The following is a 24,849-nucleotide window of genomic DNA, read 5'->3' as shown; positions in this document are numbered from 1 at the left end:
GTGAGTCCCGCCAAGTGACCCTGAACGGCCTGCTAAACGACGCCCCGGGCCCACGCGGGCTGCGGGGTGGCACCCCTGCCGCCGAACCCCCCCGTCCCTTCAGGGCCCTTCGCGCCTCCAGGGAGGGGCCGTGGGGAGGTGGCGGTGGCGGGAGCGGAGTGGGTGACACTGTCCTTTCTGACCCCGCACCTGCAGGATTTCCTGGGCCAGGCCTTCTGCACCCTGGGGGAGATCGTGGGGTCGTCCGGGAGCCGCCTGGAGAAGCCCCTCACGTGAGTACGCGGGGGTCCGGCCTGCCAGTGCCGCCTCCCGGGGGGTGGGCTACCTCCCGGCCCTCCGGCTGAGCCAGGGCTCAGGGCAGGGGGCAGAATGTCGGCTGTCCCGAGGGCGTTTGGGGGTGACGGGCTGCGCGCCCCAGCCTCGCAGAGCTTCTAGCCCAGTTACCTCGGAGGGACCCAGCTCGGCCCTCAGAGCCCCTGCTCCGCAAGACACTGGCTAGTGCATGCCCGCTGCCCCACCGCCGCCCCACTCATGGTAGGACAAAGAAACAGGCCCAGAGACGGGAGGTGACTTGCCCAAAGTCACACAGCTAGGACGAGGCAGAGCTGGGATTTGAAGCCGGGGCTCCGCTCCCACAGTATATTCTTCAGGTCGTTCACAGCTGGTCTGACCCGTCCTGGCCCACCCTGACCCTGGCAGTCTGCGTTAGGGTCTTAAGGTGCTTTTAGGGGAAAGCTATACTCTGAGCAGGCTTCGGGACAAGGAATCAGCTGCAAACCTTCCCACCGTGGGGCCCCGAGAGCAGCTTCAGGGAGCAGCTAGGGCTGGCCGGATGGCGGGGGGCCCTCTTGTCCTACTGAGGACAGACCCCGCCTCCCCGTGGCCAGCTCTGCCTGCATGGCCCCAGGAGCAAGTGCATCTGCCCCCCTCAGCCCCCACCCGCCTGGCTCAGAGCCTGTGAACCCTTGGGGTCTACTCGCTGCCGTCACCTGGCCTGCGCTCTGGGGGGGATGGAGGAAGGCTTCCTGTAGGAGGTGGCTTGTGAACTACCCTTCAAAGGCAAGCAGGAAATAAAGTGGAAAAATAAAAAGAAAGAAAATTTTAAAAATCCACAAAGGCAAGCAGGCGCTAACGTGTGGAGGTTGGCAGAAACCGGCGGATGTTGGTGGAGGGGGCAAACCTCTTACCTGCCCCCTACACCCCAAAGGTGCCCAGGTCTAGTCATCGTCCCTTTTTCCTGGGCGTCTCCTCCTGGCGGGACCCCAGGGCCAGTGTTTAGCTCTTGTAACGGCCGACAAGTCCCTCGACAATCTCTCCATTTCACAGCCAGGAAATGGGGGCTCCAAGAGGTAGAGCAGTGGTTCTCAAACTGGGGTGTGTACTGGAATCCCGGGGGCTAGTTAAGACATGGAGGGCTGGGCCCCCCCTCCAGAACTCCCTGTGTGGCTGGCAGAGGATGGGGCCTGAGAATTTAGGTTTCTAGCACATTCCCAAGGGGTCCCGCTAAGGTGGAGTAACTCGCCCAGGGCTTCACAACGAAGTCCGCTCCCAGCCCGTGGCCCTCGGCCCAGCTCGCAGGGCCTGCGGAACAGAAACCGGTGTCGGGGCGGCGGGGAGGCGCGGTGCCCGCGGGCGTGGGCTCACGGCGGGCGCTGTCTCCTCCCCGCAGGATCGGCGCCTTCAGCCTCCACGCCAGGACCGGCAAGCCCGTGCCCGCCCTCGCCAACGGGTAGGTCACACCCCGGGCGGTCCGCGGCCCTGCCCCCCTGACCGACTCAGCTGCGGGACACAGAGGGTCCCGGGGCCCTCCCTGAGGCCCCAGGCTCTTGGGGTGCTGCTGGCGGTTCCCAGGCCCCAGCTGGCCCCCAGCCTGCCAGGCTAGGGCGGCAGCTCCCCGGGTCCCCGTGGGGCCGAGCGGAGCGGGAGGGGCTCGCGGGCAGGGGCTGCGTCCTCCCTCCTAGCTGGCTTCCTCTGCCTCTACTTCCCCTCGCCCTCCCTTGTCACCTACCCCCCTTCCCCTCCATGCTGTCATGCTGGGTGGGGCGGCCTCCCCCGTGCAGGAGCGGCTGAACCCCCTCTTTTCACATGTGCTCACCGGTGCCGAGGGCCGCCCCCGCCCGCCCTGGCCGCCTGCGCTGGGCCGGCCTCGTGCAGGCTCGGGCAGCCGGACCCTCTCCTGCCGCCCCTCGGGCTGGAGGGTCGCACCCTGACTCCTCTCCACCCTGGTGGGGGGCGGGGTGGGGGGCGAGGCGGGAGCGGCTGCTGGGGACAGCCCCAAGGGCTCCGGCAGCTGGGCAGGCCGCTGGGCAGGCAGGGCTCCTTTGGCTTCCCCGGGGGGCTCCCAGAAGCTGGGGTCCACGCGGCCGGATGGGCCACCAGACCAGCCGGCCATGGGGAGGGGCCTCCAGTGAGGCCCGGGAAGGTGGCCCCTCACGGTAGTTGAGTAGGTGAGCAGCAGGGAGAGGGAGCCGGAGAGGGAGAGAAAGGGAGAGAGGGAGAGAAAGGGAGAGAGGGAGAGGGAGAGGAAGAGAGGGAGAGGAAGAGAGGGAGAGAAAGGGAGAGGGTGGAGAGAGGGAGAGAAAGGGAGAGGGTGGAGAGAGGGAGAGAGAGACAGAGGGAGGAGAGAGAGATAGAGACAGACAGAGGGGAGAGAGAGACAGAGGGGAGAGGGGGGAGAGAGAAAGAGAGACAGGGGGAGAGGTAAGGAGAGAGAGAGAAGGGGGAGAGAGATGGGGGAGAGGGGGGAAGGAGGGAGAGAAGGAGAGATGGGGAGAGAGGGAGAGAGAGAGATGGGGAGAGAGAGGGGGAGAGACAAAGAGAGAGACAGGGGAGGGGGGGAGAGAGACGTGGGGGGGAGACAGAAGGGGGGGGGAGAGAGAGAGAGAGCGTGAGCCAAGCAGGTGGGAGGGTTTCCACAGGAGGGGCGGGAAAGAAAAGAGAGGAGCAGAAGAGGGAACCAGAGGAACAGGGGAGAAGCCTGGGGCGGAGAGAGTCTATTTCCCTCCCGTCTTTGCTCCCAGGGGGGACCCGGTGCAGGCGTGGGGACACTTTGGGGCGCTTTGGCGTGCTCGGCCCAGCTGCCCTCCGCCTGGGAGACGCGCTGGCAGGCAGGCTGCAGCCAAGGGTCCCCACGCCACTTCCTGGACCTGGAGGGGCTGTCCAGGGGCTGTGCCGCCCACTCCGCCCCCGTTTGAGAGCCTCTCCTTCCAAAAGCTGGCGCTGGGAGAGCTCCTCAGTGGTTCTCCCAGCGGCCGCCCCTGGGGGCTGGAGTTTTCCGCTCTGCACAGCTGTGGAGCCGAGGGGCAGGGAAGGCAGCGCTGCTCACTGCGGGCCTTTGCTGTGCCAGGCACTGTGTGTGTGTGTTAGTCAAGCGGACACTACAGTCATACCCATTTATGGATAAGGAAACAGGCCCAGAGAGGTGCAGCGACGAGCCCAAAGTCACACAGCCACTGGACAACATGACCCTTCCCTGCCCTCCCGTGATGCCTGGCTGCCCTGGGACCCCCCTGGGTTAGTCCCAGACGCCAAAATGGAATGAGTTGGTGTGTGTGTGTGGGGGGGGGCCCACCTGACCCTGAGAACTGAATTCCTGGAAGAATTCTTTGATGTGCGCAGTCCTGGTCGCCCTGTCCCTGCGGAGCCGGGGGGGTTGGCTGGGGTCTCCCCAGGGAGGCTGGGGTCACCTCCAGGGGAGGTGGCCGCGGCCCAGCCCTCCGCCCGGCGCAGCCTCTCCCGCTCTCTCCCGAGACGCCTGCGCGGGGCTCCGGGCTGGGCCCCTCGGGGGCCCCGGGGTCGGCGGGGCGCAGAGCGGGTGGCGAGCCCACGAGGTCTTTTGCCCGCAGCAGTGGTCTTTGGATGGAAAGTTTGAGAACCCCTGGCCTGGAAGCCTCCGGGTGAGTCTGGGTGCTTTTCCCATTCGAGGCCTTTCACGACAGCCGCCCCCTCGGAGGGCCCGTGGGGCGCAGGGGGGCCGCGCCAGGCCGGGGCGCTAGCCACAGCCACACAGGTCTTCTAGGGGCTTGAGGGCAGATCTGCAGGATGGGGGGGCGCCCAGGCTTGTGTCCCTGCCTCTGTCTGACCCTCTGTCTCCTCCTCCCCCCAGAGGTGTCCCAGGGAAGAAGTGTGGGACCATCATCCTGTCCGCCGAGGAGCTCAGCAACTGCAGGGTGAGGGGGGGCCGGGGGGGCCGGGCAGTGCTGGGGGGTGGGGGGGCCGGGCAGTGCCTGGGGGTGAGTGGGGGGGCCGGGGGGTGGGGTGGGTCGAGCAGTGCCCGGGGGTGAGTGGGGGTGGGCAGTGCCCGGGGGTGAGTGGGGGCCGGGCAGTGCTGGGGGGTGGGGTGGGTCGAGCAGTGCCTGGGGGTGAGTGGGGGTGGGCAGTGCCCGGGGGTGAGTGGGGGCCGGGCAGTGCTGGGGGGTGGGGTGGGTCGAGCAGTGCCTGGGGGTGAGTGGGGGTGGGCAGTGCCCGGGGGTGAGTGGGGGTCGGGCAGTGCCCGGGGGTGAGTGAGGGGCTGGGCAGTGCCTGAGGCCGGGTGGCCCCCCGGGCCCCGTGTCCCAGGGAGGGGGTGGACAGGCTCCTCCTGTGGCCTGAGGGCTGGACGGCGGCTTCTCTCTCTGCAGCTGAGCGGCCCGAGGCCTGGCCTGGCAGCGCCTCGCCCACAGGCGGGGGGCAGAGCTGGGGGCCTGGCCCCTGCCCTCCCCGGGCTCCTCCACGCCCGTGCCCTCGGGCCGGGGCTGCGTCGGCACCGACACTGGCGGCAGGAGGGGCGTTTTCCGCCCGGGAGCCTGGGCGCTTGGCATTTAGCTGTCATCTTCCCCTCTCAGCTCCGGAGTCGAGTGACAGCTGCGTGGGGTGGAGGGACCGTGTGTGCGCGAGCCGGGGGCCGGGGCTGCGGCTCCAGGCAGCCCTTGGTTTTGGGTTTTCTGTGGAGGAGCAGGGACGCCTAAAGCGGGGAGCCTGGCCGCGTCAGGAAGGGGCTCCGGACAGCTGGCCTGGTGGCCGATGACAATGGCGAATAGCGGTAATCATAATGGTTGTTGTTTATCAAGTGATGGGCATTTTACGCCAGGTATCGCTCCCTGACGGCAGCTCTGAGAGGTAGACCCTGTTGTTATTGCCGTTTTACAGATGAGGAAACTGAGGTTCAGGGAGGTAAGCCGCCTGTGGAAGGACAGTAAGGGGCGGGGGCAGAACTCTGAGCCAGGCCAGCCGGTTCTAAAACGGGCTCATTCCTCTAACCCCTCCAGGCACGTGCCTCTGAGGCTGCTCAGCGCCCCCAGGCGGGCAAGGGGCCTGTCCTGGGAGAGGAGGAGGAGGGCCTGAGGTGGGAGGGGCCAGGCGTGAGCACAGGCGGGGCTGGGGTGCCTGGGAGCCGGCGCCGCGGGGCTGGGGGGAGCAGGGCTTGCTGGCCCTCCCGGGAGGCCCGTGGGCGCGTGCCGTCAGCCATCTATCAGCATTTACCACACTAGAGATGGAAACCGAGAAAGTCACACAAGAGGTGTGTATTAGTTCATTTCAAAACAATAACTGAACCCCATTCCGTGTGAACATAGATAACGTATTTTTGAAGCGTTACTCTATTTTCCAAACTGAAAATCATTTAGCGAGGAGAGCGGCCTGGTTTCCCATTTTGCACCTCTCTCTGACTGGCGTAAGAGAAGACAGCAGGAATCTCACGACCCTTTTGCCCTCGGTCTGTTCTGATGTCACTGTCAGGTAGCCTCCGGAAAACTCTGCGTGTTAGCATTATTACGAAAATAATTTTGACCTCATGGGCCCCCGGAAGTTTCCAGTCGATACTTTGAGAGCTGCTAGCATAAAGATATGCTAGCGTTAGCCAGCACAAACAGAGCAACTGCCCTGAGTCAGGCGCTGTGCGAAGTGGCTTATGCGTACCTACTTATTTATCTGGTGTATTACGATAGATAATATAATACGGAGGATGATGTATTAGTCAGCCAAAGGGGTGCCGATGCAAAATACCAGAAATTGGCTGGTTTTTATGAAGGGTATTTATCTGGGGTAGGAGCTTACAGATACCAGGCCATAAAGCGTAAGTTACTTCCCTCCCCAAAGTCTATTTTCATGTGTTGGAGCAAGATGGCTGCCGGCATCTGCTAGGGTTCAGGCTTCCTGGGTTCCTCCCTTCCAGGGTCTTGCTTCTCTCTGGGCTCAGGGATCCTCTCTTCCTGGGGCTGGCTTCTCTTTCCTCTGTGAGCTTACTTCCTGGGGCTCCAGCTTAAGGCTTCAGCATCAAACTCCAACATCAAAACCCTCAACTCTGTCCTTAAATCTAATATGCCCAGACGAAAAGATCAGTTCACAAACATACCAATATTTCTTTTTGGAATTCATCGATATTATCAAACTGCTACAGATGATGTATTATCATACCTGATGTATTATGGTCCCCATTTTACAGATGAGGAAACTGAAGCACAGAGCGGTTAAGTGATCTGCCCAAGGTCACACATCCACTGAGTAGAAGAGCTGCAGTTTGAACCCATACAGCTTGTCTCTAGAGGTAGAGCCTTTAACCACTTGGATGTGTTACTGGACTTTATTTAGGTTCTTGACTTATGCTGCAGAAATGAATTTCAAGAGCATGCAGGGTGAGTTAGGCCAGTAATTTATTCAGTTAGGGAGTGAAGAGAAATGGGAGAAAATAACAGAGCAGGGCTCCCGGGTAGAGAGGAAGGGGTTGAAAAGTGATAAAGAGGGCTGATTTACAGGCTACAAGTTCCCATTATAGGTTATAAATGCCCGGGTTCTCTTGCGTGGCCACGTGGCAGAGGAAAAATGGCAAGAGAAGTGTGCAGAGGGCAGGAGGGTCCACGGGCGCGAGAGCGAGAGCTCGTCCAGGCCTCTGCCTGGCGTTTTGAACTGTGAATTACTCCGCCCCTTTGCTAATGGCAGGGGAGGGCCCAGCTGTTTCTGTTTTGATTGATCACCCACCATCAATCCCCCACTGACCCAATGATGAAGTCCTCGGGGAATGTCAGGGGCTTCTCCTGGCTTCCAGAGGAAGTCTTTGTTCTGAGTGGCAGCATCGTGGGGAGGGTCTCCCAGCAGCCACCTTGGGGTTACTGATGTCCACGTGGACTCTGCCAGGTTCCAGATCCGTCTATTGATTTCCTACCTTACTAGCCGGCTTCAGGTGTCTGTTAAGGTAGAACTGGTAGCGCAGGGCAGTGTAGAGATGGCCAGACCACCTCATCCCCAGCTGCTCCTTCTGGGTGTTCTGCTCGTCTGTTCACCCCAGTGGGCCTGGAGAAACGTACCGCATGCAGATGTCTGCACCCAGCCCCAGGCCGGCACCCCGCGGGCGCTCCCGGAGGATCACAGACAGCCCCGGCGTCAGGAGCAGGCTACGAGGACAGCTCCTGCGCTGCGGACGCCGAGGGTCTGGGCGGCACCGGGCAGAACGCAGCTGCCGCGTGGAGCTCCCGTGGAAGCTCCTGGAGCCTCAGTGTCTTCACCTGTCAAATGGGGCCGATGGGGCCGTGCCAAAGGGGAGCCTAGCACACCCCTGGCCCGCGGGGCTGCCTGAGAGGTGCGCTACATCTGAACTCCTTGAGGACCTTGAGTTCAGTGCCCCCCAAGCTTCTTGCCCAGCTGGTGACGAGGGCATGGAAGCAAAAGTGCTTTGGGAACTCTAAAGCCCTCGGGTGGCAGTTAAATGCCAATTCCGGGCCTTGGTAAACAGTCTGCGCCTAATACCCGGGGGCCCCTCCCTCCCCCTCCGTCTTCCCCGGCAGCAGTTTCTGTGTTTTAAGCTGTTCCAGCGCCGGGGACCGTCCCCCTTCCCCCCCGAGACTGTCGGCTCCTTTTCTTCTAGGACGTCTTTGGCTGGGTTCTGTCCCTAGAACACTCCCAACGAAAAGAGACTAATTCCCAGCATCTGGCTGAATTAAACTAATTACACTGAACGGGCCTCGCTTCCGCCGCGGCAGCTCAGCATTCGGGGAGGAGCTCAGGAAGAGGGTGGAGTCTGAGAGTCGGGGTTCACCCGAGCGGGGCTTCCTGCTCAAATGAATAGATCTGCCGAGGTAGACCCTCCCTTCCTGCCCGGGCCTGCGGGAGGTGGGCGATGCATGGGTGGGCAGGTGGGGGGCCGCGAAGAAATAGGGTGGCCTCCGGCGCGCGTCGCCAACACGTTTCAGTAGGTTATATAAGATCCTGGCTCATCTGGAATTTAAATATCAAGAAAGTTCCTCCAAATCAGAATTTGATGCGAAATGCTATTCAGTGGTACTCAAGGTTGACAGTGATGAGCTGAAGCTCCTCAAGTGCCTTCTGAGTCATCCAAGATTTAATTATGCTCAGCATCAAAACTATTGTTATTAAGTGTCATAATGACCAGCATTTGCATGGTCCTGGGTGTTTACCAAGATTCTCACCTTTATAGAGCTGTTGCTTTTTTTAAGATTTATTTTTATTTATTTCTCCCCCACCCGTTCCTCCCGTTGTCTGCTGTGTCCATTCGCTGTGTGTCCTTCTATGTCTGTATTCTCATTAGGCAGCCCCGGGAAACGATCCTGGGACCTTCCGGAGTGGGAGAGAGGCAATTACTCCCTTGCGTCACCTCAACTCCCTGTTCTACTACACCTTCTCATTTTCTCTCCTCTGTGTCTCTCGTTGCGGCGTCTTGCTGCGCCAGCTCTCCACTTCAGCCAGCACTCCTGCGCGGGGCGGCATTCCCGTATGGGCCGGCTCACCATGTGGGCCAGCTCTCCCTCACCAGGAGGCCCTGGGCATCAACTCCTGGACCTCCTATATGGTAGACGGGAGCCCAATTGCTTGAGCCGCATCCATTTTTCTATTTGATTCCCACCACAGGGCTGTGGGCTGGGTAGGAGTGAGTTAACCCCATTTTATAGATGCAATAATGAGGCTCGCCTTATTGAGTCTTTTTTTTTTAAGGAGGTACTAGGGATTGAACCCAGAACCTCGTGTGTGGGAGGCAGGCACTCAACCACCGAGCTACATCTGCTCCTCAATGAGAATATTTTAGTTTGTTTTGTTTTTAGGAGGTATTGGGGATCAAACTTGGGACTTTGTACATGAGAAGCAGGAGTTCAACCACTTGAACTCCATCAGCTCCATCCAGCTGAGTCTTTTTTTCTTTTTAAAGATTTTATTTTATTTTTTATTTCTCCCCTCCCCCCACTTGTCTGGGCTCTGTGTCCATTCGCTGTGTGTTCTTCTGTGACCGCGTCTATCCTTATCAGTGGCACCGGGAATCTGTGTTTCTTTTTGTTGCGTCATCTTGCTGTGTCAGCTCTCCGTGTGTGCGGCGCCATTCCTGGGCAGGCTGCACTTTCTTTTGCACAGGGCGGCTCTCCTTACGGGCGCACTCCTTGCGCATGGGGCTCCCCTACGCGGGGGACACCCCTGCGTGGCAGGGCACTCCTTGCACGCATCAGCACTGCGCATGGCCAGCTCCACACGGGTCAAGGAGGCCCGGGGTTTGAACCGCGGACCTCCCGTGTGGTAGGCGGACGCCCTAACCACTGGGCCACGTCCGCCGCCCCCAGCTGAGTCTTAGGCGGCCCACCGAAGACGGCAGGAGTCAAGCGCAGGCCGCAGGCTCCGGGTCCTCAGGGAGCCTTTCCCTCGAGGAGCCTGTACCCCGGGCGCACAAGCACCAGACATGGGTCTCCTGCTCTTGGTGGAGTCTTGAGCACGACGGCGTTGAGCAGCGAGCGGCCGCGCTCTGGAGGGCCGTCCAGGCTCAGGGGAGTGTGTCCTCACGGTTCCCCAGTCGGGCTGGGCCAGGCGGGGCTGGGGGCCATACTCCCCTCTCACGAGCCAACGGGGCTTCCCACGGCAGCTGCCCTTGGAGCCTTTCTCACCAGCCCGCTGCTTTATTCGTTCAGTTCAGATCTGCAAACATGCGTGGAGCCGGTCCCTGCCCTCCCGGAGTGTCCAGCTCCGAGTGGAGCGAGCACTGCCCGCCAGCAGTCCCTGCGGCCGTGGTCCTCAGCCCTGACAGAAACACTGCCTCCTGTCGATGACAAGTATTTCATGACACTTTTGCTTGTTCAGAAGGAAAACTCACGGATAATACTCTCTAGTATGCCAGCATGCTTACAGTGAGAACGTGAGCCCTTGCAGCCATCTGGGGGAAGAGTTGTCCCGGCGGAGAAAACAGCCAGTGCAAAGGTCCTGGGGCAGGGGGATCGTGATGGGTGGAGTCAGAAAAGTGGGTGAGGAGTGGGCGCCAGATTGTGTGGGACCCTGTCGCAGGGGAGAGAGCGGCAAAGTAAAAAACTCTCCTTATTCTGAAGACGAGCTTTAGAGAGAGCCTAGTTTCTCCGTGTGGGAGAACAGGGAGAGGGGAAGAGCCCTGGGAGGGAGAAGGAAAGAGAGATGGGGAGGAGGTAAGTTACAGGGAAGTGGTGAAGGTTTTCTGAGACTCAAAAGGACACTAGTTAACGCTTGGGGACGACCACGTGTCTCAGCCCAGATAGGCGCATTCGGCACCACGCGTTACCAGCGCGCAAACATTGAAAGGTTCGTTTGTGACTTTTTGGTCTTAGAAATCATTTCTCTGGTTAAAAACAAAATAAAAATCTTTTTTCCCTGATGATAAAAAAAACCAACACATACATTATGGACAAGTTGGAAAATACAGAAAAGTCTAAAGGAGAGAAAAACCACACGGAGATCGTCATTGTTGACATTTTGACGCGTTTCCTTCAAAAGCTCTTTTTTCTGGGTGTATATGTTGACCATGTTTTCTTAAAATTGGCATAATGTGATATCCAGCTTTATAGCCTGCCTTTTCCCATGACATTAGCTGTTCTTGGAAAATGTGTTTTTTTAATAGCTATGTATTATTCCATGTTTGGATGGGCCATACTTTATCGAACCCATTCCTTTATTTAAAAAAAAAACAGTATAAATAATACTGCAGGGGACATCCTCCTATCCAAATGGTTCCGTTTTTATTTTGCGTTTTAGTTGACGGAGTTTGATTGGTATCCCAGACATACAGGCACAATGAGAGGGAGGGAAAATGGTCAGTCTGGGGTTTCCATCCTCTGAATGACCAAATCAACAGATGCACAACTGATTGAATTGTCTGAGAAGTCAGTCATTACGACGACAAAGAAAAACCAGCTTGGCCTCAACGTGGTTATGACAATTGTCGCATCAAGACTCAGGCCCCATCAGCCATCTGTGTTCAAATGAGCTCTGACCTATGGGGTCTTCTCTGCCCCTGCAGTCTGACCCCAGTAAGCACAGGCTCCGGGCTCCCCAGAATGCAGAACCCCGGGAGCTACCACCTGGAGTACTTCCTACTGTGGGTTGTTCCCTCTTGCCGGGATGCTGAATTTCAGAGTTGTGCCTAATGATTCTTTTTCCTTTTAATTAACATCTTTTTGGGTTTTTTTTTTCTGACTAAACAAGACAATGTACAAATTCTAGGACATTTGGAAAATTCTATGAACACGGTAGATGCCACCATCGTCCACCCTCTTATTAAAAGTGCTTCTTGGGGGGAAAGTGGATTTGACTCAATGGAGAGCGCGTCCACCTACCACATGGGAGGTCCAGGGTTCAAACCCAGGGCCTTCTGGTCCGTGTGGAGCTGGCCCACGTGCAGCGCTGTCACACCCAAGGAGTGCCGTGCCACGCAGGAGTGTCCCCTGGGTAGGGGAGCCTCACGTGCAAGGAGTGCGCCCCACAAGGATAGCTGCCCTGTGTGAAAAAAAGCACAGCCCACTCAGGAGTGGCACCGCACACATAGAGAGCTGACACAACAAGATGACGCAACAAAAAGAAACACAGATTCCTGTGCCGCTGACAACAACAGAAGCGGACAAAGAAGAACACGCAGCAAATAGACACAGAACAGACAATCAGGGTGGGGGAGGGGAGAGAAATGAATAAATAAATAAATCTTTAAAAAAAAGAAAAACCAACTCTCATTGGGGAGTGGATGCAGGTCAGTGGTTGAGCACCTGCTTCCCATGTACAAGGTCCCGGGTTCAATTCCTGGTACCACCTTAAAAAAAAAAGCACTTCTTTGGTACTGCACGTGAGTGAGCAGGAGGCAACATGGCTCGGAGCATGGGCTCTGGCTCCAGGCCAAAGCCATTGTCACCAGGTATCACCCTGGGCAGGTTACTTGACTGCTCTGCACCTCAGTTTCTCCATTTGTGAAATATCTTTATTTAAAATTTAAGTATTTTGTTCATCGTGAATTTTTTTTTTTTGGCATGGGTTTTGATTTTTTTAAACTACCGCCTTAAAATACTTATTTTGATTGTTGAGCTTTTTGTGGCCCTTGCGTTTTGTGCTCATGTCACCCTTGTTCTGGCCCTGGGGGTTGCCAGCAAGACCCAAGCCAGCGCGATGGTCAGCCCACCTGCTGCCCCCTGGTCTGACCCCTCACCGCCTTGCTGGGGCAGCGGCGGGGGGGGGGGGGGGTCTCGGCAGGCTGGGCCACCCAGGAAGGGAAGGCTGTTTGCCGAGGTCTCCCAAGCAGCCTGATTAAACATGCAGAAAGATGCAAATTGAGGCAGTGCTGCTGTTTGAGAAGAACTTAATAGGTTTTCTAAAAAGAGAGGGTGAAAAAGCAGAAATTGCAGGAAATTATGGATTGCAGGAGCTGCTCCACCTCCTCTGTGGTTGATTCCAGCAGTGCTGCTGGTTTGGGGGCAGCGTGTCATGTGCTCTCAGCTGAGCCTGACAAAGCACGGAACCTCGGAGCCTCAGGCAGACTTGGCCGCGTCGTCCTGCTGGCCTCGTCCCTCCGACTGCCCCCAGCCTCCTCCCGGGCGGCGTGCTCCTTACGGGGCTGGCGCGGTCCCTGACTCACGCTGCAGGGGGAACAGCGGAAGGCTCGCAGGGCGGCTGAGCGAGCGCAGAGCCGCCTGCAGAGCAGTCTGCAGGCACCACGGCCCCTGGCCCCAGGACCTCCCCAGGGCAGCACGGCCCCAGGAGGAGGGCTGCCCTCACTGCAGCCGGCACGCCCCAAGGCCTGGCTCGTTCCTGCCCATTCCACAGTGGCACGAGGATGGCTTGGCGCGGTGGACTCTGGGCAAGTCTTCCTGTGTCTAAAATCACCACCCACTCCCCTGGGCAATGCCTCACTTGTTTGCCGTCAGCAGGGAACGAGGTGCTGCACAGGGATGGATTTTTCCAGGTAGCTGACTTTTTCAGAGCCAGTCCTTTTTCAAACGTTTTTACCTTGTGTACCTAGACATCTTTCTAAAAGGGATTTCACACTTCTCTGACTTTTCACACTGAGCATAATGAAACTGACCTTAATGACTCAGGGTCATCGTGGGGAATCTCAGTTATTCATCTTTGGGACCAGGTTATCTGGTTCTCGTCCCAGCTCTGCCTCTTACTAGCTGTGTGGCTTTGGGTCAGGATGTTGCCCTCTCTGTGCTTCCGCTTTCCTGTCTGTAAAATGGGAATAATAATAGTACCTACCTCGCCGGGTTGTTGAGAGGATTCAATAAATAAATTCATGTAGAAATAGAGCCTGGTGTATTAGGCGGATCGATGTTGTATTGCTGTGATCACAGGTAAAAAGCGATGGACCACCGGCAATTTCGTATGGTCTCACCCGGCAGTCGGTAGTGCTCCGTGAAGGATAGCTCCTCTTGCCGCAGCTGCCCGGTGCGAGGCTCTGGACTGCCACTGTTCATACGCCATCCCCCTTAGGCTTCCCGGCAGGCTCGCAGGGAGCATTATTGCCCCATTGACTAAAGCAAGACTCGGAGGCTTAGTGAGGCTCCGTTGCTTGCCCTGGGCTGCGCAGCTGGTAGGTGGCAGAGCTGGGGCGCCAGCCAGCTGGCTCCTGGTTCCTCATGCTGTTCACTCGGCCAGGGGCTGTGCTGGGACGGCGGCCCCCAGCACACGGGGCTCGCCTTGGCCATGGAAGCTACGGTTCTTCAAATTCTTGCATTGATTTTTATTCCTAGTATTTCAATTTAAAACTTTTTTGTTTTGGAGTATTTTCAAACTTACGGGACAGTTACAAAAGTAATAGAAACCCGGTATAGAGAACGCCAGTATACCCCCCACTCCCCCTGGATACCCACTGTGGCAGTGTGATGAGGTTGTGAATTCCAAAAATAGATACTGGGTTATGTTTCTGATCTGGTCTGTACCCGGGCGTGACTGAATTATGATTGGGGCTTTGATTGGGTCATGTCATTAGGGGGTTGAGACCCCACCCCTTGGTGGGTGGGACACACAGATAGAAGGCACGGCAGAGGACAGAGTTGAGGGTTTCTGAGGTTGGAGTTTTGATGCTGGAGTTTGATGCTGAAGCCTTAAGCTGGAGCCCCAGGAAGTAAGAACATAGAGGAAAGAGAAACAAGACTGGAAAGAGGACCTGAGCCAGGAGAAGCACACAGGGGAATAGAGATGGCTCCTTAGACAAGGCAGAAACCCCAGGGAGAGACACAGAACCGTTCCCCTGATAGTCTACAGCTGGCCTTGTGAAGGAAACAGGAGCTGAGCCCAGAGGAACCCAGGAAGCCTGAACCTCGGCAGACATCGGCAGCCGTCTTGCTCCAACACGTGGAAATAGACTTTGGGGAGGGAAGTAACTTATGCTTTATGGCCTGGTATCTGCAAGCTCCTACCCCAAATAAATGCCCTTTATAAACACCAACTGCTTTCTGGTATCCTGCATCAGCACCCCTTTGGCTGACTAATGTACCCAGATCCATGGGTTTTAACATTTTGTCCCATTTACCTTCTGTCTCTCCACCTACCAAGCCTTCTCTAGTGTTCTGATCTCACCCTCTTCCTGATCTCACAGGGCCCTGAGGGGTTCTTCTAGGAGCAAAAATAAGAGCTCTTGCAGCATCCGTTCTGGCTGTTTCGGGTCGGTGCGGGTATATTAGGAGCAACCGGCACGGGTTAAGCATGTCGTGTGCGGCTCTCAGGTGAGGGCACCACACAGGTGACCCCCAGGTGAGTGAGGGCTCTTTGTGGTAACCTCGAAGAGTGCCCTGGGGAGGCTGGAGGGAGCCCGGACCCGCTGCTTCAGGCTCCCCAGCTGCCGCGCCCGCACTGGGTGCTGCGTGTGGCTGCAGCACCTAATTCTAGAGGAGGAAACATGCTCAGCGGGCTTGGGTGACCTGCTCCAGCTACGCGGAGTGGAACTGGAACTCGCTCCCTGACTGGCCATGCCCGGTTCTCCTCTCTAGTAGCTCTCGTTTTTGTTTGTTTCCTGTGATTGAGTGATTGACTGGTCTCTTCTGCTCTCTTTCTCCGTGGCTTTCTGATGCACCTGCTCTGCGGGATGGAGCGGGGTCCCACGCCAGGGGCACGTGGCCTGGGCAGTCACAGAGGGTCCCCTGCTTGGCTGAATGCGCTGCCACTGCCACCTTGAAATTCTTAATGTGTTTTGAACAAGGAGCCCCACGTTGTCACCTTGCACTGGACCCCAAACGTTAAGTAGGCCACCAGGGCCTCGGCTTCCTCCCTTTCCGAGGCCGTGGGAGGGTCTCTCCAGGGAGGCGTGTGAAGCGCTCCCCCGCTCCAGCATGGGGTGGGCCCGGCGCGTCTTCCCTGGGGAGAGGACAGCGCCTGCCCTGACACCCAGGAAAGGCCGGAGGGACCGCTCTGAAGCCTGACTGCCTGGGCTGCTCACGGTGTGGCCCTCGGCTTACGACGCAGCCTCACGAAGTCTCCGTTTCCTCCTCTGCAGAGTCCCTTCCTAGGGTTGGGAGAGGACTCAGGAGACGATGCACGTCAAAGGCCTCGCTCGGCGCCTGGTGTCTCACAGGGCCCAGCAAGCCGGCCTTTCTTGTCTTCCGGGCCTGGGTCTTAGATTTCTCCAGCAGCTCTAGGATTCTTGGAGCTTCCAGGACCTGGAAAGGCCCCAGCCGGCCCTCCTTCTTCCTCTCAGGGGGGCCGTGGTGAGAGACAGAATGAAAGCTGCTCTTCACTGAGCTCCCGGGTACCGGCTGCTGCACCTGCCACAGTCAGTCCTCAGAAACTTCCATTAAGTGAGCGTTTCTGTCCTGGGTTAACCAGAGTCCAGCCCCTGCCCACACACGCCCAGAGTCCAGAGGAATCAGGTGATTCGAAAGAAAACAGGGACACAGGCCTCGTGAAATGCAATTTGTTCTCTCTCGGGGAGGCCAAGGGGCATGCTGGAAGAAGCCTGGCTCTGAAATCAGTTGGTACGTGTTTGAATTTCTGCTCTCCAGTTACCAGCTGGTCATCTTGGGCAGGTTATCTGACTTCCCTTTTACCTCCCACTTCGTTTGTAAAAAGAGACAAAGGATTATTTTGAGGGCTAGATGTGATACGGGATGGGGAGCGCTGATGAGTGTCTGACCCACACAGATGGAACCTAGTAAGTGCCAGTTGAGAGAAGGAATGAGTGAATGCTGAGTGAATGAATGAATGAATGGAGCCCCGGGTTGGCTGTGGTTGATGTCCTGGGGACATCAAGGCTGTGAGGTGGTGGGATAGGGCAGGGGCAGAAGCCCATATACACGCACTTGCCTCTTTTTTTTTTTTAATTTATTTTTATTCATTTCTCTCCCCTCCCCCCCCCATTGTCCACTCTCTGTCCATTCGCCGTGTGTTCTTCTGTGAACACACAATACATTCGCTTGTATTTTTGTCAGCAGCACTGGGAATCTGTGACTCTTTTTGTTGCATCATCTTGCTGCATCAGCTTTCCGTGTGGGCAGCACCACTCCTGGGCAGACTGGACTTCCTTTCGCGCTGGGCAGCTCTCCTTATGGGGCGCACTCCTTGTGTGTGGGGCTCCCCTACTCAGGGGACCCCTGTACAGCAGGGCACTCCTTGTGCACATCAGCACTGCGCATGGGCCAGCTCACCACGCGGGCCAGGAGGCCCTGGGTTTGAACCCTGGACCTCCCATATGGTAGGCGGACGCTCTTTCCATTGAGCCAAGTCCACTTCCCTGCGCTTGCTCTTAGGAACTCATTTTGTCCTCCCGACAAGCCGCTGAGGGGGCCGCTACTAATAGCCCCACCTCACGGATGAGGGACGCGCCTGGCCTGAGGTAAGCAGGCAGCCGGCTCCGTATTCCTCGCCGCCATACCCACTGCCAGCCTCTTGACTATGCTTCAGCCTCGTGGGCGGGTTTGTTTCCATCTCAGCTGCCATTTTGGTCCCCCCGAGCGCAAGGCACAGCGGGCGGGAGCTGGAGCCCTGGGCCGCGGGGTTTCCACAGGCCCTGCCCTCGAGCAGGCCGGGTCCCAGGACCGACGCTCAGCCCTGGCTGGGGCCACTCAGAGGCTGACGGTCCACGTGCAGAGCTTTCAGGTCCAAGAGGCCGACGGGGTGCACGGCGGGGGACACGGGGTGCCCGGTGGGCCTCAGGAGCTGGGGGGCTGGGGGACAGGTGAGGGCAGGAACCAGGCAGCCTCGCCAGGGCCTGTGTCCTTCACACACTCGGTCACCGGGATGATGAACTGCCCGCAGCGGCCTTGGGGAGTTGCTCATCGCCTCCGGCTTCTCAGCTGTAAAATGGGTCATAGTCCCTGCCGTGTGGACCTTAGAGAGTCGCGTGGCTGGACCCGTGGGTGTGAAAGTGGGGCGTTCTCAGGAACCACACGAAGAGGGCGGGAGGCGGGGTGGGCAGAGCGGCGGCTTTGGGGTCGGCCGGCCCAAGCCCGGGGCCCTGGGTCGGTTATCTCACCCTCTGAGCCTCCTGTGAGGCAGCAATGAAATGACATCGGCCACCATGCTTCTCCGTGCCAGCGCTCTGCCAGGCGCCTGGCTCGGGGGTCACGCGGTCCCCATGGCCCTCTGGGTGTGTCCTGTCAGCCCAGGTTCCAGAATGGGCACCCGAGGCTCTGAGAGGTTACCCGCCTTGCCCAAGGTCACACAGCGGCAGAGCCGGACTCCCCCCACCCCCGCTCCACCACCCGGGTACCCTCCACTGCTGTGCCTGGTGTGTGAGGATGCAGCGCAGCTCCCAAGTATCAGCCCAGAGCCAAGCCTCCCTCTCCCGGGGTCCCGGGCTCTTCTCCCACGGGACCCTCGTGGGCCCCATCCTCCTCCCGCCTCACACCCCGTGTTCTCCCGCCTCCCACCAGGATGTCGCCACCATGCAGTTCTGCGCCAACAAGCTGGACAAGAAAGATTTCTTCGGGAAATCCGACCCCTTCTTGGTGTTTTACAGAAGCAACGAGGATGGAACGTGAGTTTTCCGGCAGCACTTGGCGCCCTGAGTTTTCTCACCCCCTCCTGAGGTCGGGGACGGACGTGGGAGTTAGGGGGTCCTCCCCGGCGTCGTGGCTTGGCTCGTCTTGTTACCGGATTGTGTCTACATTCTTGACTGTGATGCAGAAATGAATTTCAAGGGCACGCCCGGCGAGTTAGGAATTTAATCAGGCAGGGAGGGACGAGAAATGGGAGAAAATAACAGATCCAGAGAGAGAGGCAGGGGCTGACAAGCGATAAAGTGGGCTGATTTACAGACTGCAATTCCCCGTCGTGGGCTCTAAAGGCCCAGGATTTACTTGCGTGGCCGTGCTGGCAGGGGAAACACGGCGAGGGCGGGGCGCAGAGGGCGGGACGGGGGTCCCCAGGCGAGCGAGCGCGCTCAGGCCTCGCACCTGCTTTGTGACCCGTTCGTCCTTCCACCCCTTCGCGCCTGCAGGGGAGGAGGGCCCTGGGAGGGCCCAGTGGCAAGTCCTTGAGGAGTATCCGGGCTTCTCCTGGCTTCCCGAGGAAATCCTGAGCTGAGCGGCAGAATCTTGGGGAGCGTCTTCCGGCAGCCGTCTTGGGGGTCACTGATGTCAACGTGGCCTCTCTGCCAGGCTCCAGATCCCTCTGTTGATTCTCTATCTTATTAGCTGGCTTCAATCTCCTTTGGTGCCCCCTGGGCCCCCTACTGGGGCGAGGGGTCCGGGTGGAAGTCAGGGTCTCCAGAGCCCCTGGTGGGTGAGATCAGGGCAGCCTCTAAGCCTGGAGGGTCGTGGCGATGGCGGGGGGCTGGGAGTCGGGGCCTGTCTGATGGTCCACTTGTTCTCCCCCCACCGCCCCTGCCCCCTGCCTAGGACCCCCACCATGGTAGCCTGGCAACACCGGACCCCTTCCCCCACCGGGCCCGCAGGCTGTCACAGGCCTCATTCAACACTCCAGATGTCTTTGAAGCCCCCATTTCCGCCCCTCCTCTCCCTAATCTAGAAACCACCTCCGGCGCGCGATGAAGACACACCCGGCACGCGGGCAGATGTAGGTCGGAGGTGTCCACAGCGGGGTGGGTTCTGGATTGAGGGTCCCCTGACCCTTCCTGCCAGGCTGCTGTGTGACCCCAGCAAGCCCTCTGCCCTCTCTGGGCCTGTTTTCTCATCTGTAAAATGAACTGCTGGGATGAGGTGGTCTCCAGGGTCTCTTCACACGCCACAGTTCTGGAAAGCAGTGGCCACTTAAGGGCCCGGTTCTGCGGGACAAGGAAGCGACGGGGCCAGGGAGGTTAATTAGAGAAATGCTGCTGGAGAAGGCGGCTCAGGAGCAGGTTTTAAAGAGAGGAGGACGATGACTGCACCGGGGAGGAGCAGTTAAGAAGACCAGGCTCGAGAATCCTCCGCACAAAGTGGAGAGCAGAAAGGTCCTCGCCCGGTTGCTTCGGGCGGGGGTTCTGGAATTCCGGGTGTGAGTGTGTGTGTGTGCTGGGTGTGCGGAGAGCATCAGGGCGGGGGTGTCTTCCCTTCAAGGGAAAACTGATTTTGAAACCTGAACGCAGGAAGCAGGGAAATGAGGTGCGCTCATTTGCATAACAAAAGGCTCCTTTGTCTCCCCGCAGGATTTCTTTAAATAATTCTTGTTGACTGCGCTGGACTTGGGGGGGAGGTAGGAGAGCACTGCTGTCCACGCGCCCCCTCCTGAGAGGGGCGGACCTGCCTCAGGGGTCGGGGTCCCGCTGGCCGGAGGAGGGAGCGCGTCTTGGAGCAGAGGGGGTGCACCCTTTTGGCCAAGGATTGTTCTAGCAGAGGGAAGGTGTGGGAGGGATGGGGAGGGGGCGGGGACGAGGGAGCAGCTCGTGAGTGGCGTGGGAACAGGGGGGAGGTGCGGGGAGTGCCCGGGCGAGCTGCGCCGTGGGGAGAGGGGTGGGGGGGCGACAGGGCCCAGACCTCCCCAGTGGTGGAGCCAGGCCGGGGGTGGACCCCGAGGGTTGAGGATGGCAGGGGGGCTGGTCAGATGGGGAGGTGATGGGAGGTTATTTGGGGGCAAGTTTCACTTGAAGCGTGGGCTGGACCCCCCCGAGGCGGCAGCCGGGAGGTTGTAGTACCAGGGACGGCAGGGGCGCGGGGCAGAGGCTGCACTGATCAGGGTGCTCACCCAGGGTGTTGGCAGGTGGAAGGACCTCAGTGAGGGAAGCAGCGGGGTGAAATGGCTCACCAGCCACACGTGGAGGGACAGAAAAGGAAGCACCATGGGGCCCTATTGTACCCCACCTTTTTTTTTTTAAGATTTATTTTATTTTATTGTTTCTCTGCCCACCTCGTTGTTTGTGCTCGCTGTCTGCTCTCCGTGTCTATTCGTTGTCTGCTCTCTGTGTCTGCTCGTTTTCTTTTTAAGAGATGCCAGGAACTGAACCTGGGACCTCTTATGTGGGAGGGAGGAGCCACTCCCTGCTTGTCGTGTCTCTCAGTGTGTCTCCTCCTTGCATCATCTCATGGTGTCATCTTGTTGCGGCAGCTTGCCGTGCCGGCCCATTGCATCAGCTCGCTGCCTTGCTTGTCTTCTTTAGGAGGCATCGGAAACTGAACCTAGGACCTCTCCTGTGGTAGGCAGGTGCCCAACTGCTTGAGCCACATCCGCTTTCCTGTATCCCCTCTTAATAACCACCTGGGACTTGGAAGGTGGTGATGAAATGCCTGGGCCCTGCCAGGCTGCCTGCTCGACTCAGACCAGCCTCTGCGCAGTTATTAGCTTTGAGCCTGTAGGCAAGTCTCTAACTCCGTAGTACTTCCTGTGAAGATGATTCTCTGCCTCGCTGTCCAGTATGGCCACTGCTGGCCACATGACTTGATGGGGCTAGTGCCACTGAGGAACTGAATTTTAAATTTTATTTCCTTTCCGTTCATCTAAACAGCCACTAGCGGTTACCATTTGGACAGTACAGCTGTAAGCTCTCTGTGCCTCAGATTTCTGTGTCGGTAAAATGCACAACACCTTCCTCAAAGCGTTGCTGCGAGGATTAAACACGTTAATATGTGTAATCAGAATAGGGTCTGGCAGTGTCACTAGTGTTATCCTCTCCACTGTACAAGCGAGGGTGGCGCTCAGAGAGAGAAAGCCGCTTGCCCAAGGCTGCACAGCTGGGAAGTCGTGGGCTGGAACCAGAGCCCACGTGTGTCCGACTCCACTGGGATGTGTCAAATCGAACGGCGGTGAGTCGTGAGCTGACTGCACGGCCCCTTCGGGGTTCCACGCGAGGGGCTGGCCCCCACGGCCAGTGCAGCCCCGAAGCTGAGGAGTGGGGCGAGCCTGTGGGCTCGGTCACGGGGGTGGGACGAGGGGCTGAAGCAAACTAGCCTTCCTGGGGTCGAGGAGGGAACAAGTGAGGAGCCACTCGGGCCAGTGGCTTGGGAGCCCTGATCAAGACGGTGACTGTCGAGGGAGTGGACACGTCAGTGGCTCGAGGGAGACGGGGGCAGGGGAGGGCCCGCCGGAGCTGCGTCCCGGGGCCAGCATGGCCCCTGCAGCCCCCCCCCTTCCTGCCAGCCTGGGCAGCCGCGCCCCCTCCTCCCCACACCCCCTTCACCTCCTCGTCACCAGCTCTGGGGCCTGCAAGTATCTCCACACTCCAGTGGGTGGGCGAGAAGGAGCAGAGAAGAGAAACACTGAACTGCGGTGACAGGAGTGACATTTTGACTTGAAAATTGCCAGAGAAGGAACGGCACAGGCTGTGTGGGCACAGGCGCAGCCGGGCGCTCGCTGCTGCGGCGGATCCTGGGAGCCAGGCCTCCCCGGCTGCAGCGCAGCTCCGGCCCGCTGCCCCTCGGCGCGCGGGGCAGGCTTCCAGGGCGCAGCTGCTGGGAAGCCGCCGCTCCACTTGTCGTTTGCAAAGCAGTTCACAGGTTCAGACTGGAAACGCTGAAAGGGTCTGAGAGACCACCTAAGCCAGGAGCTTTGCCTTGGGGAATGCACGTCCCTTAGAAAAGCAAAATGAAAGCTATGGAAATGCTCCCCTGAGAAACATTTTTTCATTGGTTCATTCGGAAAACTTTTTATTGAACACCTATTAAGTGCCAGGCACTGGGGATATATCAGAGATCGAAAGAGACAAAATTCCTTGCCCTTGTGGAGCTTACATGTTAGTGACAGACTATAAACAAATAAATAAGGGGGAAAAGACTAGTCAGTTGCACGCAAGCTTCACATGTATGAGGTCCCAGGTTCAAGCCCCAGTACATTCTTCTTTTTTTTTTAAGATTTTTAAATTTATTTCTCCCCTCTCCATCCATTGTCTGCTCTCTGTGTCCATTCACTCTCTTCTTCTGTGTCTGCTCGTATTCTCATTAGGCGGCTCCAGGAACCGAACCTGGGACCTTCTGGAATGGGAGATTGGCGATCTTTCTCTTGCACCACCTCAGCTCCCTGGTCTGCTGCGTCTCTTATTATCTCTCCTCTTTGTCTCTCTTTGTTGCGTCATCTTGCTGCACCATCTCTCCACTCGGGCCAGCACTCCGTGTGGGCCAGCTCGCCTTCACCAGGAGGCCCTGGGTATCGAACCCTGGACCTCCCATATGGTAGATGGGAGCCCAATTGCCTGAGCCACATCTGCCTCTGCTCAGTACCTTCTTTTAAAAAAAAGTCAAATGAGTGAAATGGAAAAAAAGTATGGAAAGGGACTAGGGAATGTTAGAGTCAGGGGACCAGGGAGTTTTATATTTTATTTTATTTTAATTTATTTTTTTGAGGTACGGGGGCTGGGGATTGAACCCGGGACCTCGCACGTGGGAAGCCCGCACTCAACCACTGAGCCACCTCGGCTCCCCTGAGTTGGTCTTTTCATTTGTTTTTGCTTGTTGTTCGTTTTTGTTTTTCCTAGGAGGCACTGGGAAGCGAACCTGGGACCTCCCCTGTGGGAAACAGGCGCTCAACCGCTGGAGCCACATCTGCTCCCGCGAGTTGTAAACTTGAGAGGGTAGCCAGGGGAGTTTCACTGAGATGGCATTTGATGGTGAATTTCAGAGGGTAGCCAGGGGAGTTTCACCTGAGGCAGTGAGGGACTGAGCTGTGAAAATGGAAATCTGGGGAGAGGACAAACCAAGGAAAAGCATGCAACTCATCCCCCTGCTTTTACCTACAATTTCAGGGGCCCAGGGGACCCCCGAGCCCCACCCACGGGTCCGTCCATGGGCATCTCCGCTGAAGAACCTCTGACAGCGGCAAACTGCCTGGGCTTCTGGGGAGGAAGCGGGGGTCCAGAGGGGAAGGGCCTGCTCAGGGGGCCACACGGTGAGTGGGCCGCGTCTGACCCTCTGCCCGGGGCTTGCCTGGCCCGGCCGGCCTCCGGGACGGGCAGCTCGGCCCCGCGGCAGCCGCGGTTCCGCTGCCTGGGAGCTGGTTGCTCTCGGTGCCCCTGGCTCCTGCCCTCCCGGCCTGGCCTGACGCCCTCCCTCTGCTCTTCTACCAGGTTCACCATCTGCCACAAGACCGAGGTCATGAAGAACACGCTCAACCCAGTCTGGCAGACGTTCTCCATTCCCGTGAGAGCCCTCTGCAACGGGGACTACGACCGGTGAGAGGAGCGGCCCCTGCTCCCCCACGGCTGGGCCCTCCCGCCCTCGGGGAGGTGGATCCCGCTGAGCTCTAGCATTACCCGCCCCCTGGCCACCCCCGGGCAGTTTCTGCCTCTCGTGTCCTCACAGCCCTCCCCTCCCTGCCTCTTTCCTCCGGGGTCCAGCATCCCCATCGGTGGGAAACTCCCCAGGCTGGGGGGAGGTGCTGGGGACTCCAGGAAGCCCAGTGCCTGTCCTGGGTGCCCTGGCTGGAGCCTGACTTTCCATTGTCCCCACTGGGGGAGCAGGTGGGGGAGCTCTAGATGCAGGCAGAAGTGGCACCCGCTCCTGGCAGATGGGCTCTGGGAGTCAGGATCCCAGGGATGCCCTCTGCCAGCCAAGTTGCCATAAATGGGCAAAGGGAGTGAGGGAGAGTGTGCAAAGAACTTGGGGAGTTTTTTGAGCTGACATAGCCTTCTCTCATTAATTATTAGCTATCTTCATCACTGTTGTTCTTAAAAATTGTTGCATGTAGATGCCATATGCCTGGTTTCTAACCCGGACTATGTTTCTAGAAAGAACTGCCAACCTGGGCAAGCTCTGGCCTGTCTGAGCCTCGGTTTCCTTTTCTGTAAAATGGGTATTAAAATGCCTGCACACCTTTCGGGTGGCTTCGAACCTTACATGACACAGCCTCCACGAGAAGGCTTTGGTGTGCACAAAATACCAGATTCAGCATTTAGTCTGAGAATGTTTGAAGCCCTACTATGTGCCAGAAATGGTGCCAGACGCTGGGAAATCAGCAGGGAACAAAACACGCCGTCCTCACACTCCACCCACTGGTGCAGCCTCCGTACTGGTGGGGGAGGCAGACAGCCATCGCGTAACCCCACGAAGAAACAGGTCATTACAAATGGTGCTGCGTGCTGGGAGCAGGCGGGGGGGGGGGCCCGGAAGAGCCTGTGGTAAGTCCCCGGAAGCCGTCCTGGCACGGCGCTGGTGGGCCACGGCAGGGGGCTCACGGCAGGGCCGCCCAGGCCCCCTTCCCCAGGAAGCCGGGCCTCTGCCGGCCACGAGGACAGGCGCACTGGGGCATTGGATCAGACTTCTTGGGGGTCCCTGGCTCTCTGGGGCCTTGCCCGGGGGG

At 58.4% G+C, this 24,849-nt stretch overlaps 1 protein-coding gene across 1 annotated transcript in view; it reads left to right on the top strand.

The window, feature by feature from the left end:
- The window catches only part of CPNE5 (copine 5), an 89,211-nt gene that overhangs the window by 37,583 nt on the left and 26,779 nt on the right, over positions 1–24,849 (top strand). Inside the window, exons 6-10 of the mRNA XM_058306653.2 lie at positions 196–272; positions 1,670–1,729; positions 4,106–4,169; positions 18,060–18,163; positions 23,618–23,722. Coding sequence (XP_058162636.1) covers positions 196–272; positions 1,670–1,729; positions 4,106–4,169; positions 18,060–18,163; positions 23,618–23,722 — 410 coding nt within the window. The remainder of the gene's footprint in view (positions 1–195; positions 273–1,669; positions 1,730–4,105; positions 4,170–18,059; positions 18,164–23,617; positions 23,723–24,849) is intronic.

Source organism: Dasypus novemcinctus, chromosome 11 (assembly GCF_030445035.2).
Source record: "Dasypus novemcinctus isolate mDasNov1 chromosome 11, mDasNov1.1.hap2, whole genome shotgun sequence".
NCBI classification, from domain to species: Eukaryota; Metazoa; Chordata; class Mammalia; order Cingulata; family Dasypodidae; genus Dasypus; species Dasypus novemcinctus.
Note: the sequence above shows the minus strand (reverse complement) of the source record. Positions and strands in the feature narration are given on the sequence as shown.